The following is a 15,119-nucleotide window of genomic DNA, read 5'->3' on the forward strand; positions in this document are numbered from 1 at the left end:
CCAACTCAATAATGGCTTTGTCCAATATTTTTTAATTGATATTTTGTGAGCCCGCTCATTATCGACCCGCTATTGACCCGCATTGACCCAACCCAATATTGACCCTATAAAATATGACCCTCTTTGACCCGACCCATAACTGACCCGCACCGACCCTGACCGGACCCGCCCAATAACAGGTCTATTCGCGACTAAGGGTGGCCGGGGGTGTTATATGTGCGAAGGGCGACCATAAGGCTAATGAAGTATTTTGGGCTCGCTTGTGATTTGTGAATGAGTTTGAGTTTGAGGCCGGGGTTATAAAATGAGAGTAATCACTAGAAAAAACTTGGGAGGTTGGAATGTTGGATACCCTTATTTTATCAAGTAACGCTCATATTTAAATATTAATGGACAAACATAACCTCATGATTTCATTTTTTTCTTTCTCATCCTCTAACTTAATCTAACATTCTCTCCTCTCAACAAACCACCACCAACTCAGGGCAAGGTCATCGGACATATAGCCGGATTTTTTTTTTTTTTTTTTTTTTTTGGCGGAGGTCAAATGCCTAATTTTTTTCAAAACTCTAGTGGAGAAACGCTTGGAATTTTCGCATCACCTAGGGACTTTTGAAATTTCTAGGCGTTTCTCCCCTAGAGTTTCGAAAAAATTAGGCGTTTGGCCTCCACAAAAAAAAAAACGACTTTAACTCCGTGATGTGTCCGATGACCTTGCCCTCGGTCGATGGTGGCTTAATTTGTTAGGAGGGGAGAATGTTAAATTGAATTAATACACGCGAGGGTATGTTTGTCCATTCATGTTTAAATAGGGCGTCGTTTAGCTTATCAAAGAGAGGGGGCTTTAAATTTAATGTATTATAAGTGTCATCTCTAAGACTCTAATTATCATCAACATTAAACTATTAAACTATTTTATTTATTTTTTAAAAAAAGGTACAAAGAAGGTTAGAACAGTTTTATTTAAAACCAATAACATACCTTTTCTAAAGAAAGAAAGAAAATGAGAATTTACTATCTACTTTATCTATGATGACCTAACAATATAACATAATTTGCCGGCCGGTTAGCTTCTTTGTAGATGTAATGAGAACAAAGACAAAAAGGAATAAGGCTCCGTTCACTTTACCTTATTTATGTTGAACTGAAATTATTTTTAAAAAACTAAAATTATTTTTGCTGAACTGAAATTATTTTTGCTGATTTTCAATTATACATCTTCTTTAGGTTTACTAATTTTTACTAAACTAAAATAAATTTTACTGAACTGAAACAATGTGTGTGTTTGACATGTTTAAAGCTTCTAGTTATCTTTGCGCATTAGCCATACAAAATAACCACAATCCATAACCAAATGGCGAATCAAGCAGCCGTGTGTAGTAAAATAACTTACTGCATTGGTTTTAGTTTGTATGCGAAACTTGGATTTACATTCTTGCTAATGTATGATTTACGTTTTCAAATCTCTAAGGGCATGTTTTCATTGACTGAACTCAGCTGAACTAAACTGAACTGAACTGAATATTTTATAAGAGAAGGAAATTAGGAACTGAACTGAACTAAATATCAACGTATGAGAACAGCCCCTAAATATCCTTTCATGAGTAGGAAAGTTGATACATTTGGATAAATCTAAAAATATCTTGTTTTCTTTTAATACACAAGTGAAAAATAAGGGGGAGCCCCACTTGATCTTCGTGATAAACAAAAATCGTTTATCTAGTGGCATTTTTTAAATCAACAAAACATCTCATTCAGCGTGACACTTTTGTAACTAATTACACATTTGTGGGATGACTTGCATTTTAATAAATGTTGTTGATTTAATTACAAAAATGTCATGCTAACTGTGACGTTATGTTGATTTATTTACGAAAATGTCATTAAATAAATCATTTTTGTTTATCACAAAGATAAACTTGTATTTTCCCATGAAAAAGGAGTTATTATATAAAAAAAAAAGTAACACATAAATTATGCAAAAGTCAAATTGTTTCACTAGCCTGAAACTAAGCATCACTTTTCAAATCTTGTAACCCCTTCAAGCAAAGCAGCAAACTATGAAACTAATCACATTTTCACCAAGTAATGAGTCCAGCAATAGACAATTATCCTATACAAAATGACTAACAGTTGTTAGTCATTAATGACATTTGGTAAATTTTTTAAAAGCTCGGTGTCATTTTGTGAAACTTCATGACGTTTGGTGAAATCGCCAAAGTTTTTACTTATTACACATGTATCTTACTTTTTCAAATACAAGTACGTTTTTACACATGATCCAAATAGTGACCTTTTTTTTTTTTAATGACGAAAATAGTTACATTACTGAGATCAATATCATTTGACTTAAAATTTTATTTTGAAAAATTTGCAAATTGTAGTCATTTAAAAAAAAAAAAAAAAAAAAAAAAAAAAAAAAAAAAAAAACCTGCAAATTGCAGCCCGATTTAACTTTTTCATCGGTTTATGTGTCGAAAAATATTCGGTTAAGGATTTAGGGGCCAATTCAGCCCTTAAGGATCCGAATTGAGCTCGGAATCAACAAAAAAAAATTGTAAGTGCCTCGTTTTTACAGCAAAAAATAGTTGCCCACAAATCGATGCATTTTTGTTACGCAAAACGACACATTTACACTATTTTTTGCTAATTTCGAGCTCAATTCAAATACTTAAGAGCTAAAATGGCCCCTAAAACCTTAACCAACTATTTTTCGACACGTAAACTGTTAAAAAATAGTTGAACCGGGCTACAATGTATAAGAACTTTTGGACTACAATTTCAAAATACAAACTTTGAATGGCTGCAATTGACATTTTCCTTTTATTTTTATACGTAAAAAGAGGACATCTTATTAGGCCGAAATATCACGAAATTTAACTAAGCCGGATTAATTGATCCCACAATCTGGTTGTGAATCTTGTGACACACAGCTACAACTCTTAATTTATCCCCTATGTGTTTATCAAGGAATGAGAGACCATAGAGATAAGCCCACTATAAGAACCCAAATTTAAACAAATTTCTTATACTATCAGTTTTAAGTTTTAACAATAGGAAGAGTATACCACTTAACACATAACTACATTAGGTTAGGAGAGCATTAGATTACATTTGCATTGTATTTAGTTCATTTTGCAAAAAAACACTTTTTAAATCTTGTTTTTTGCATTTAACCACCTTTTAAAAAAAATGTTGCAAAAAACCACTAATTTTAAAAATTTTGTTGCAACTTACCACCAATTCAATGTAAAACAATTGATAAATTTGGCTACAAAAGTGGTAATTTGCAACAAAATTTTTAAAATTGGTGGTCTTTTGCAACATTTTTTTTAAAAGGTGGTTATTTGCAAAAAATAAGATTTAAAAGGTGGTTTTTTGCAAAATTTCCTTGTAATATATTACAGTATAATTATTCAAAATATGACTAACAAAAAAGAAACAAAACAAAAATAGTTGTTAATTGTTTTAATGTAATGTACAAAAAAATCTAGAAAAATACAGAAGTTAGTTGTAATTTGAAAAAGTTGTTAGGCAATAATAATAATTTAGACATTCATAAGTACACTGTCTGCTACTTTATTTATTTTTCATACGAAAGTTCCTTTTTTTAGAAGTCCCTTTCATTCTACATACATCATACAAATTTTGGTCATCCATGTTTTAAGCCTCGATTATCGGTATTTTCTTAGTAAATTTGACCTAATTAGCTACTAACTACATTCTGCTGATTAATCACTGATCACTTAATTTGGTATATACTAAAAGAGTATGTATTAATATTATTTCAACAACTTGTTTTTAAATGTCTTCTTAGGGCCTGTTCTCATTGACTGAACTCAGCTGAACTGAATTGAACTGAACTGAACTGAACTCAGCTGAACTGAATTGAACTGGGCTAAACTGAACTGAATATTTTATAAGAGAAGGAAATTAGGAGCTGAACTGAACTGAATATTTTATAAGAGAAGGAAATTAGGAGCTGAACTGAACTGAACTGAACTGAACTAAACTAAACTGAGCTGAGCTGAACTGAACCGAGCTGAGCTGAATTGAACTGAACTGAATTTCAACGTAAGAGAACAGGCCGCCCTTAATCATCATACTTTAAAAGCAAGAAAGTAATGTGAGTTAATCATCATACTATTAAAAGGGTAATGCTATACATAGCCCTTAGGGCTATATATAAGCATTGAATTTACTCTTGGAAATTGTATAAAGTTAGGAATTCATGACAAAAACACGCGCAAATCGGTGTAATTAGTGTGTTTTTGTCATGATTTTCTAAATTTAAACAATTTTCAAGAGTAAATTAAATGCTTATATGTAGCCCTTTGTGCTATGTATAGCATTTTTCCTAAAATTAAATCCTTTCTAACGCATTGATTCATGTCATTAATTGTTTGAGTATGAAAAACTATTGCTATGCACAGATTCATAAAATAAGATTTATTAATGATCGATAGTCAATTGAAATGGAGTTAATTGAAATTAAATGACTTATATCATACGGACTAGTTTATATATGTATTACAAACATATAAAAAAATAATTAAAATAATTTTAGTTTTTTTAAATAGAATATTTTTAAAAAATAAATACTCGTAACAATTTGGATGGAAAATAATACACATTCTCGATTCGTTGTCTCATACAACTTTTTGAGTTGATCCTTATGCTGATTCTGTAACCCGAATTCGGACCATAATCAATCGTAACCCCGCACAACCGGAGACCAAATTAAACACAAATAAAACCTTGTCTTTCTAAGGAGTTCGAAAAAACTTGCTTTTCGAAGGAGATCGAAAAAACCTTGTCTTTCGAAAAAGATAGACCCTTTCTTTCGAGGGATATATTAGTATTGTAACCTAAGAAACAAAAAGCTTAAAAGAAAATAAAGATTGGGGCTTTCCACCGGTGAAATCTGATGGAAGCCCCTTCAAAATTGACGATGGAGGCTAGAGTTTAGGAGAGAGAAGAGAGAGAGAGAGGAGGCTAGGGTTTTTCATTTGAGCAAAATCCATATAAATATTACAAGAGTAATAATTTTGAAAATTCCCTCAATCTATTAATAATGGTATAATTCTAGAGGGGATCAATAATGCTCCGACTTGAAAAAAATGAAAATTTGGGCAACTCTTAAAATGTAGTTTTAGTTCAAAACTCAAGTCCTGCCCGAAAAACCTGCTTTAGCCCAATAAGCCCCATATTATTTTGCAAAATTGGCATATGATTTTGTATTTGGTCTAACCTGATTTTTTACCTTTACAAAATTTAAATTTTAACATAGAATAATGAAAGAAGATAGAGTATCAGTAACCTTTGAGTTAGAGCGATATAGACCTTTGAATCAAAAGTTATAATGAAATAAACCCAAATCCCATCGAAACGGATCCTACAAGGTCACACAGCAAGTTTGGGCAACAAAGTAACTTGAAGCCCATTAAAGCCATTAGGGTGGCCAACCAAAGAGGGAAAAGGCATAGGGGAAGTCTAACCCTAATTAATCTAGCTAATATTTGATTTTAGGGGTATGGGAAAAATAAGATACAATTTTCATAATATCACTTAAAAAAAAAAAAAAAAAAAAAAAAAAGTACAACATCTATTAATTATTATTAAAACAAAACGTTGATGACGTTTTACAATACAAGTAGAACCTATCAATTTATCTTTAAAAAATGAAACAATTGAAAAGTACACACTAATAATAAATGAACTCCTACATCTATTAACTATTATTAAAACAAAACGTTGATGACGTTTAACATTAAGCGATGTTGAACAGGTATTACATCATAATTTTGATGAAAATCTAAAACTATAGAGTTACAAATATTTTTGTACAAGGTGCATAATTCTTATTTATATTTATCTTTTTTTTTTAAAAAAAAAAGTACAAATTATAAAAATAGATTTTATATAAACTATGCATCGCACATGTTCTAACCAAGTTTTTAATCCAAGAAGAAGGAATATTCTCGCATCCAACTAGCATTGGTGGAGTATTAATCTAAACTAGAGGAATGAATAGAAAAGCAATGTTAGCGACTCTTATATCCGGTAGAAATTTGCTGAGAGGAATTCACACACCAAAGGTTAACTGTGTAATCTTTATTTGTATATGCATGAGATCCTATTTAGACATATATAAATATATTACGGTCCTGTTTACTTCTGCTTAATTTTTGTTTAGCTCAGTTGAGTTCAACTCCAATCAGTTCAACTCCTAGTTTTCTTCTCTCATAAAATATTCATTTCAGCTCTATTCAATTCAGTTCAGTTCGATCAGTTTGGTTCAGTAAATATGAACAGGCCCTACCTTCGTTAAATGCTATGTGCAACTTTGGAATATTTTATGTCTCACAAATAATACATCAAAGTTGCACATAACAATTAATGGAGGTAGTAATTTACTTCCTCCGTTCTATTAATATTGCAAGTTTGCAACAATGGATTTTTTGCACTATTTATCACTCTTGTTTGACCATATAGTATGATTTATATGTTAAACAAAATATAATTACGTTAGATCTTATTAGATTCGTCTCATTAATACTTTTAAAATATCAACTTTTTATAAATTTTACTCTTAGAGTTTATTCTTTTCAGATTATTTTCAGTTCAGTTCAGCTTCAATATTCAGCTTAGTTCAGTCAATCATGTTCAGTCACTACTCACTACTCCGTAGTATATAAATCTACTTGATTGTACGCAACAATGTAATCTGTATTCCATATAACTGAAAAGTGTAAGAGTCGTAAGACGAGGACGAAGAGTAAGAAACAAAGAAGGAAAACGCGTGGGACCCACAGGCAGACACATAGACTTTACATTCAAAGAAAAGCACTCTTTTTTCTTTTCTTTTCTTTTCCTTTTTTTTTTTTCATGTCGTGGACTTTTTAATCCTCTTATCCCATGCATAGATTCGTGGGGCCTACTTTTCACTAATCTTTAGTTTAATTACTTTTGTTTTCACCATGATTACGCCAAGTAATTTTGTTTGGAGTTTAATTCGTAGCTTGGTAATACAGTAATTAGGAGTAGATAACATACTTCCTCTGTTCTTTTTTACTTGACCTGTTTCTTTTATCACGCTTGCCAATGCAAAATTTTAACGATCAATAACTTTAATTCTCTATAAGTAAAATTTTTAAAATTTATATATTATGATAGTACTTATTGAGACGAATTCAAAAAGATTTTACATGAATATATTTTTCATTGCATATTATTTACAAAAGACGGTCAAAGGAAGATTGATGAATAGTGTAAAAGTCAAAGCGGGTCAAGTAAAAAAGAACGGAGGAAGTATGATTTAGGTACTCTAAAAGTAATTTTGTTAATCGCATTTATACGAGTCTGAACATGGTCTCATGCCCATATAGATAAATATAAATATAATAGTTTAAAATGAACCACGGATGAGTGGATTCCTTTCTATAAATTTCTATTATGTGGAAAATAAAAAGCCTTAGACATTCTTCCTTTATTTATTTGTTTCACCGGCTTTGATCAACACTCCACTAATATTAGTTGGACGGGAGAATCCTCCTCTTTCTTGGTGTTGTACAACCCGGGTTAGTGAAAGATAGAGAGGAAGTATACTGTACATTATTTAGTGAAATGAGATTGATATTATGAAAATTGTTTCTTATTTTTTCCAAACTTCAATTAATAATCAAATATTAGATTAAATAGGGTTAGTTAGATTACCCTCCCCCTTTTCCCTCTTTGATTGGCCACCCTAAAGCCCTAATTAGACTTCGGGTTTCTTTTTTTGTTGATCCAAACTTGTTGTGTGACCTTGACCTCATAGGATCCGTTTTAGGTGGGTTTGAGTTTACTTCGTTCTAGCCCAAAGGTCAATATATATTGGTTTCTAGCAAGACATAAAAACGATCTAATAAATGAAAGAATTGTTATCTCCATATTAAAGATCCATATTATATCTAGTAATTGCACTAGCATCGAGGACATAATTCCTTCATTCTATTGGTGATTCATTTGCCTTGTGTAATATAATAAATTTATCATTTATCGCAATTATCTGGTACATAATATCATTTTAAGTTTTTAGTTGATCCTCTAACATGCTACGAAGGCTAGCGTGACATCAGGCAAAAAACTCTCACGTGAGGAGCGTCATAATAGGGTATAAAACAGTATGACGTGTTTTAACTTTTAACCATTAGTTTAAAACAAAACTCACATAAAAGTAGATTAGATGACCCAAGACTTCTAAGTCGCAAAATGTGTCTGAGGAATAAATATGAGAACTTCACTTCGAAATTAAATCCAAACATAAGAGTAGTAGAGTTTTTTTGGTGCAGCAGGCCACACCGTGTGGCCTGCTGCCAAGTCAGTAAAAATAACGGATTTTGACGCGTGTATAACGGGGTTACTGTTCACGCGCATAACGGGGTTACTGGTTTTGTCAGGGTTACTCGTATTTTCCAGGGGTTACTTGTATTTTTTTTTTCAAGAGTTACTTGTAATTTTTTTTCCGAGGTTACTTGTATTTTTTTTTCAGGAGTTACTTGTATTTTTTTTTTCAGGAGTTACTTGTATTTTTTTTTTTCAAGGGTTACTTGTATTTTTTTTTCAGGAGTTACTTGTATTTTTTTTTTCAGGGGTTAATTGTATGGATTAGTTATTCAAGGATTACTTGTATTTTTTTTTTCAGGAGTTACTTATATATTTTTTTTCAAGGGTACTTTTTTTTTTAGGAGTTACTTGTATGGGTTAATTCAAGGGTTACTTATATGAGTTACTTTAAAGGTGACTTGTATGAAATACTTATTCAATGGTTACTTGTTACTTATTCAAGGGTTGCTTGTAGGTTGGTTTCAAAAAAAAAAAAAAAAAAGGTTGCTTGTAGGCCCCATACCAAACCAGTAACACCCTACAAGTAACCCCGACCAAAACCAGTAACACTCTACAAGTAACCCCTGACCAAACCAGTAACACCCTACAAGTAACCTAACCCCTGACCAAAACCAGTAACACCCAACATGTAACCCCTGCCCAAAACCAGTAACACCCTACAAGTAACCCCTGACCAAACCAGTAACACCATACATGTAACCCCTGACCAAACCAGTAACACCCTACAAGTAATCCCTGACCAAACTAGTAACACCCTACAATTTTTGACGTAGAATGTTCGATTTGAGATTCCACGAAGAAAAGGAGCTCAAATTTCTTTGGTTCTCATCGATTTCACTACTTCAAATGTTGTTCATGATCTTAAGGATAATTAATCACAATTTTTCACAACAATTTGACACTCAATTTTTACAATTTCGAGCTTTAATTGTAGCAATTTAGCAAAGAGGAGAGAGAAAATGGGTAGAGTAAAGATATGGTTGTTGGTGATGTGTGGTTTGGCTTGAAGAAGAAGCTAAGAAAAGAGGAGAGAGAAAATGTGTAGAGTAGAGATATGGTTGTTGGTGATGTGTGATTTGGCTTGGAGAAGAAGCTAAGAAAAAAGGAGAGAGAAGAGTTGTGGTATTTTAAAAAAAATAAAAAATAAAAATTGTGGCTGGCCACACCGTGTGGCCAGCCACATACAAAAATTTGTGTAAGAGTAAATGATTGAGTTTTGAAACTCATGACTTCAAAGTCACAAAATAAGTTTATTTCCTACAAACTTAAGTCACTAATACTTCGGACAAGTTTAACATATGTACTCGCAATTAGTAGTATGAGTGGAAGCATTGTAAAGGCAAAGAGGTGCAGAGGGGGACCTTCTACCGGGGCCATTTGGATTCTGACTAATAGATAAATTAATTTATAAACTTAAAAGAACTAATTTCACTTATAAAATATTTATACATGATAATTAGTTTTAAGCTAGAGATAAAAGAGAATCAAATTCCGACCCCTTTAATTTTTTTTTTCTTTCCAAAATCCGCCCCTGAAGAGGTGGGTCTAGTTTAGTGCAAGAGTGGTCTTCTCAAACTATCGAAGGGTAATTATCGAGTTAGTAAGTAGCTTTCTTTTCTTTCTCCTATTGAGTATTGACTGACGATGATGATTTGATGTTTTTCAGCCTTAATTTTCATTTATAAATTTCAATTCTAATTTTGATTAAAAAAAAATAAAAAAATAAAAAAAAAGTTGGCTAACAGAATCAAACTGGGTGGCTCAGTCATAGACAAATTATTGGGTCCCACTTTAGAAACTGCTCACCTGAATCTTCAGAAAACTGACCTGTCTTATATTTTGTTGTTTCCCGCCATTTTACCTGACTTTTCTTTTCACTCTTGTAGTGAATTGTTGGTTTGTTAATTGTCATGGGTAATAATCTAGTTGTTTTTTGTTTGGTATTGGATCATGTATATTTGAGACTAGTTTTGGTACCTCGTCCTTTGGCTAATCGTACTGCTTAAGTTTTTTTATGTCGTGTGTCTTGATTAATCGTATAAATTTATATATTTATGAATAACTTATACTACTTCTTCCATTCTTTTTTTATTGCATCATGAGATATTTCACGCTTGATAATGCATTACTTTAGCTATTAATATCTTCAATTATATTTTAGTAAAAATTATAAAAAAAATTGATAATTGAAAAGTAGATTTCGAGACGAATCTTACTAGATCTGATTATGTTTTTGCTAGTGGATAAATTACAAATGATAATAAAAAAGAATAAGTGAATAGTGTAAAAGTCCTAATGGTGCAATAAAATAAAAACGGAGGAAGCATTGAATATCAATTAATAATATGTATCATAAATAGATTTATTTTGAAGTACTCTTTAAAACAGATGTTATGATTTAAAAAATAATTCAATAGGATATTATTGAGAGCTATAATCTAATTATTAATTTGAATAAAATTCTAAATTTATAATATTGGTATTTTATAAAAAATAAAACTCTAAACCAATAATTTTATTCTAAAATGCTATTCAAATTTTATTCAAAATAAAACTCTAAACTAAGGGCTTGTTCTAATTTACTGAACTGAGCTGAACTAAACTGAACTTATTGGAGCTGAAGTGAAGTGAACTTAATATTTTATGAGAAAAGGAAATTAAGAACTGAACTGATTGGAGTTAAATTGAACTAATGGCATGTTCTCTTCAGATTATTTTCAGCTCAATTTAGTTCTTAATTTCTTTCTCTCATAAAATATTCAGTTCAACTCAACTCCAATAAGTTCAGTTTAGTTCAGCTCATTTTAGTCAATTAGAACAGGTCCTGAACTGAACTAAACTGAAAATAAGCTGAAGAGAACAGACCCGAACAATTTTATCCTTAAATTCTATCCAAATTTGATTGAAAAAAGAATTATAATAAATTAACTTTTTTTAATCCTAGTTTGTCTAAATCCATTCAATGTAGCGTGACATTAGGCGAAAATTTGAAACATCAAATGTCGTTGTCTCGTGACCTGGCTAAAAGTTTATCTTTACATATTAGTAATGCAATTAATATCGTGCTTATATACAAATATCATTACTCATACATACTATATATATCATAGTAACTAGTCTTTTGGACAATGTCATACTGCCGTGCACAAAAGACAAAAGACAAAAAACAATAGCAACAGGGTGCATATTTCGGGTTCGTTCGCCTCCCAACAATTTCCATCACGAGTTCCCTTTGCTTTCAGTGCCAGCTCGGGTTCTCTTCAATGTTAGTGTTCTGCGCGTTTGGTCCATCTCGACTGCTTCGGTTCATTTGGCTCCTCTTGGTCCACATTTTGGATGTGGTTCGGTTTTTATGGTTGTTTGGGCTCCGTAGTTATTGGTTTGTTGCAAGACCCTTTCAGTGTATGGTTCTCTAGCTTCGATCTTCCTGTTATTACCTAGTGCGTGTAGGTTGTTGAGTGTTCTTGTTTTAGTTAGTATTAGGTTGTAATTATGTTTTTTTTAATAGTATCTTTTGTAAATATATATATATATAAGAAATTTGGAAAAGAGTAAACGTTAATAATTTTTTGTCCCTTGAAATTTCAATGAATGTCTTAGGATAAATAATGTAACCATAGTTGTGTAATTAAAAATCTTCCAATTTACTTAATGAAAGTTAAGGATTGAGGGAAGAAAAAAATTACTTGTATGTGAATTGAAATAGAGAAATGAATAAAATTAATGAAAAATGTTGAAGATATTTTATATAGGAAGAGCGGTTATGATTCAAATAATTGTTGTGAATTGTTTCAAAAAAAATAATTGTTGTGAATTTTTTCCCTTTACCATTTGTTTATCATTTTTTTTATTAAAAAAACCCTCTAAATGAAGAGTTTGTTGGGAGTTTTTGTTGTTGTTGTTGGTTAATGGAAAAATAGAAACCGTTAATTGAGGGCTTGTTTGATGTCACTGTAATTTATTATTATTTATCATATGATGTGTGCCATTTAAAGAATAAAAATTTAGTCAAACATCTTGAAATCATGATTTATTTTATTTTATTTTTTAAATCATAGAAAAGTGAAAACAAAAATATGACAAACATGCTTTATTATTAATTGACAAATAAATATTTCAAAAAAAATAAAATTAACTGACAAATAAAAAATAATTTTTTTTTTATATATTTTCATGTAAACAATGTACAAAGAATTTGGAGTTTTTTTTACTCCCTCCGTCCTTAATTAGATGCCTACTTTCTTTTTTGGGGTTTTAAAATTAGATGTTTATTTTTATTTTAAGAACGTACTTTTAGACAATATTTCCTCTTTTTTTTTTTTTTTTTTTGAAAAACGGCCTCAACGGGCAACTAACTTTCATTCATAGGGAAATCACGAGCAACAATCAAAGAAATACAATCCGGAATATCCGACATCCAAACCTTCCTAGTAGTACCCCATAGCAAGTAATGAGCTAGCTCATGGGCTACTTTATTACAATCCCTACGAACAAAACTCCAAGAAACGAAATCCAAGGAGTTACACACATGATAAATATCATCTAATATTAAATGGAGACTACTACAACCCCTTTCCTGCGATTTAATCACGGTCAATAACTCCTGACAATCACTCTCCACAACCAGCCTCAAGAACCCCCCATCCACGGCCATTTGCAGCCCCAAAAGAACAGCCTTGGCCTCCGCAATTAACGGCTCCCATCTGTCCTCAAACCTCCACGCAGCAGCCATGTGAACCTCCCCACCACTTCCCCGCACCACAGCCCCAGCTGAAGCCCCACACCCCTCTACAGCTCCACCATCAACGTTCAACTTATACAACCCCTCACACGGAGGCTGCCATCTTTCCTCTTTTTGATTTGTCATCAATTGTCTTTTATTTATTTATTTATTTATTTACTTTTGACACCATTTTCAATATTTTTTCTATCTCTTCAATAATCACCAACTACAAATTTGGTAGTAAAAAAACCCTAGCCTCCTTTTCTTACTTCTCTCGCCTAAACCTAGTCCCCATTGTTAATTTTAAGGGGCTTCCATCGGATTTCAATTCATCGGTGGAAAGCCCCAATCTTTATTTTCTTTTAAGTTTTTTAATTTGTTTTAGGTTACAATAATGTCTCCCTCGAAAGAAAGGGTTTATCTCCTTCGAAAGACAAGGTTTTTTCGATCTCCTTCGAAAGACAAGGTTTTATTTGTGCTTAATTTGGTCTCCGGTTGTGCAGGGCTACTATTGATTGTGGCTCGAATTCGGGTTACGGAATCAACACAAGAATTTACTTTCTTTCAAAATTGCGAAGCGACGACGGATCAACTCAAAAAGTTGTATGAGACAACGAATCGAGAATATGCTGAATTGTTATTTTTATGTATTTGGATTCTTAGCCCTTCCCCGATTAATTCTTGTTTGATTTTGTTAAATTCGTTTTCATTATTGTTCATTGTCAATTGTAGATGCCGTATGACTTACATTAATGAAATTTAGTGTCCTTTTAGGACTTTTTTCAAAAAAAAAAAAAAAAAAATCACCAACTACTTTTTTTTTCCTCTCTCCCTCTCTAACCCCACATGTACTTTGTACTTTCCAATAGTGAGTTTTAAGGTATCTCTAAGTTCCTTAATTCCTGTGTAAAATAAAAGTAGACATCTAATTAAGCGATGGAGGGAGTATCATTTTCTATGGAATTATGAGAGTTGAATAGTAGAGATTCAATTCTGATCGCCAATGTAATAATAACTAGTTATTTCTTATTCTTGTAGTTCCTTTTTATCTATGCATAATTATTAGTGATTGTAGTCAATGGCAGATCTACCAGCAAGAGTTGGCTCAAGTGGTAAGCAACTTGATGTTGCTTCGGGGAGGTTTTAGGGTTCGAGCCTCACCATATGCAGAAACTCTTGTTAGGAGACTCACCCACCATAAACTAGGTGTCCTATCTTAGTCGGATGCGGATGTAGTCGGAGCTAAACTCCAGTAAACCGGGTGGACATCCTTACAAAAAAAAAAAAAAAAAAAAAAAAAGTGATCAATGGCGGATCAAGAAAGGCACAAGCACATGCAAAGAGACCTAAGGTTAGCGGGTCTCTTTGATTCAAGTCATTCAACCATAGCAAATTACTGCTATTAGCATTAAACTAAAGAGACTTGTTGTGTACAAGAACAGATCTCTTAGGTTTTTTTATTTTTATTTTTATTTTTTTATTTTTTTATTTTTTTTGGAGTCTTTCATTTGATTTATGAAAAATCAAGTACTAGAATTTATGAATTTTAAATTATAAAATAAATATATACTTATACTTTAATAATTTTTATTTTTTTTGAAAGAATACACTTTAATAATTATTCATCAACATGATATCAATTTTTTTTTAAATTTTATTATAATGAGCAGGTTATTATTCTAAAAAATTCTTCCCATTTTATTGCACTTTTTATTTCAATACACATATTTAGTAAGTAATTTATTTAGAGCATGTTCATATTTACTGAACTAAACTGAGCTAAAGTGAATTGATTGGAGTTGAATTGAACTGAATTATATAGAGCTGAAATGAATATTTTATGAGAAAATAAAGGAAATTAAGAGCTGAACTGAATTGAATTGATTGGAGCTGAAATGAACTGAACTGAAATTAAGCTGAAGTAAATAGGCTCTTATTACGAAGTATTTAGTTTTATATGATGAGTAAAACAATTAAGAAAATTTATAGTATATACTACTATAACTTA

The 15,119-nt window shown here is 31.5% G+C and overlaps 2 protein-coding genes across 2 annotated transcripts in view; both read right to left on the reverse strand.

Moving 5' to 3' along the window:
• LOC145631877 (eukaryotic translation initiation factor 2A-like) overlaps positions 1–15,119 on the reverse strand; it is a 156,547-nt gene that overhangs the window by 28,042 nt on the left and 113,386 nt on the right. The window lies entirely within an intron of this gene.
• On the reverse strand, positions 12,740–13,255 carry LOC145632578 (uncharacterized). The gene has a single exon (XM_081684941.1). The coding sequence runs from the start codon at positions 13,253–13,255 to the stop codon at positions 12,740–12,742; it is 516 nt and encodes a 171-aa protein (XP_081541067.1).

This window comes from Chenopodium album, chromosome 5 (genome assembly GCF_948465745.1).
Source record: "Chenopodium album chromosome 5, dcCheAlbu1.1, whole genome shotgun sequence".
NCBI classification, from domain to species: Eukaryota; Viridiplantae; Streptophyta; class Magnoliopsida; order Caryophyllales; family Amaranthaceae; genus Chenopodium; species Chenopodium album.

Excerpts from the sequence above, each read along its gene's own strand:
- LOC145632578 (XM_081684941.1), bottom strand. The coding sequence starts at position 13,255 with ATGACAAATCAAAAAGAGGAAAGATGGCAGCCTCCGTGTGAGGGGTTG.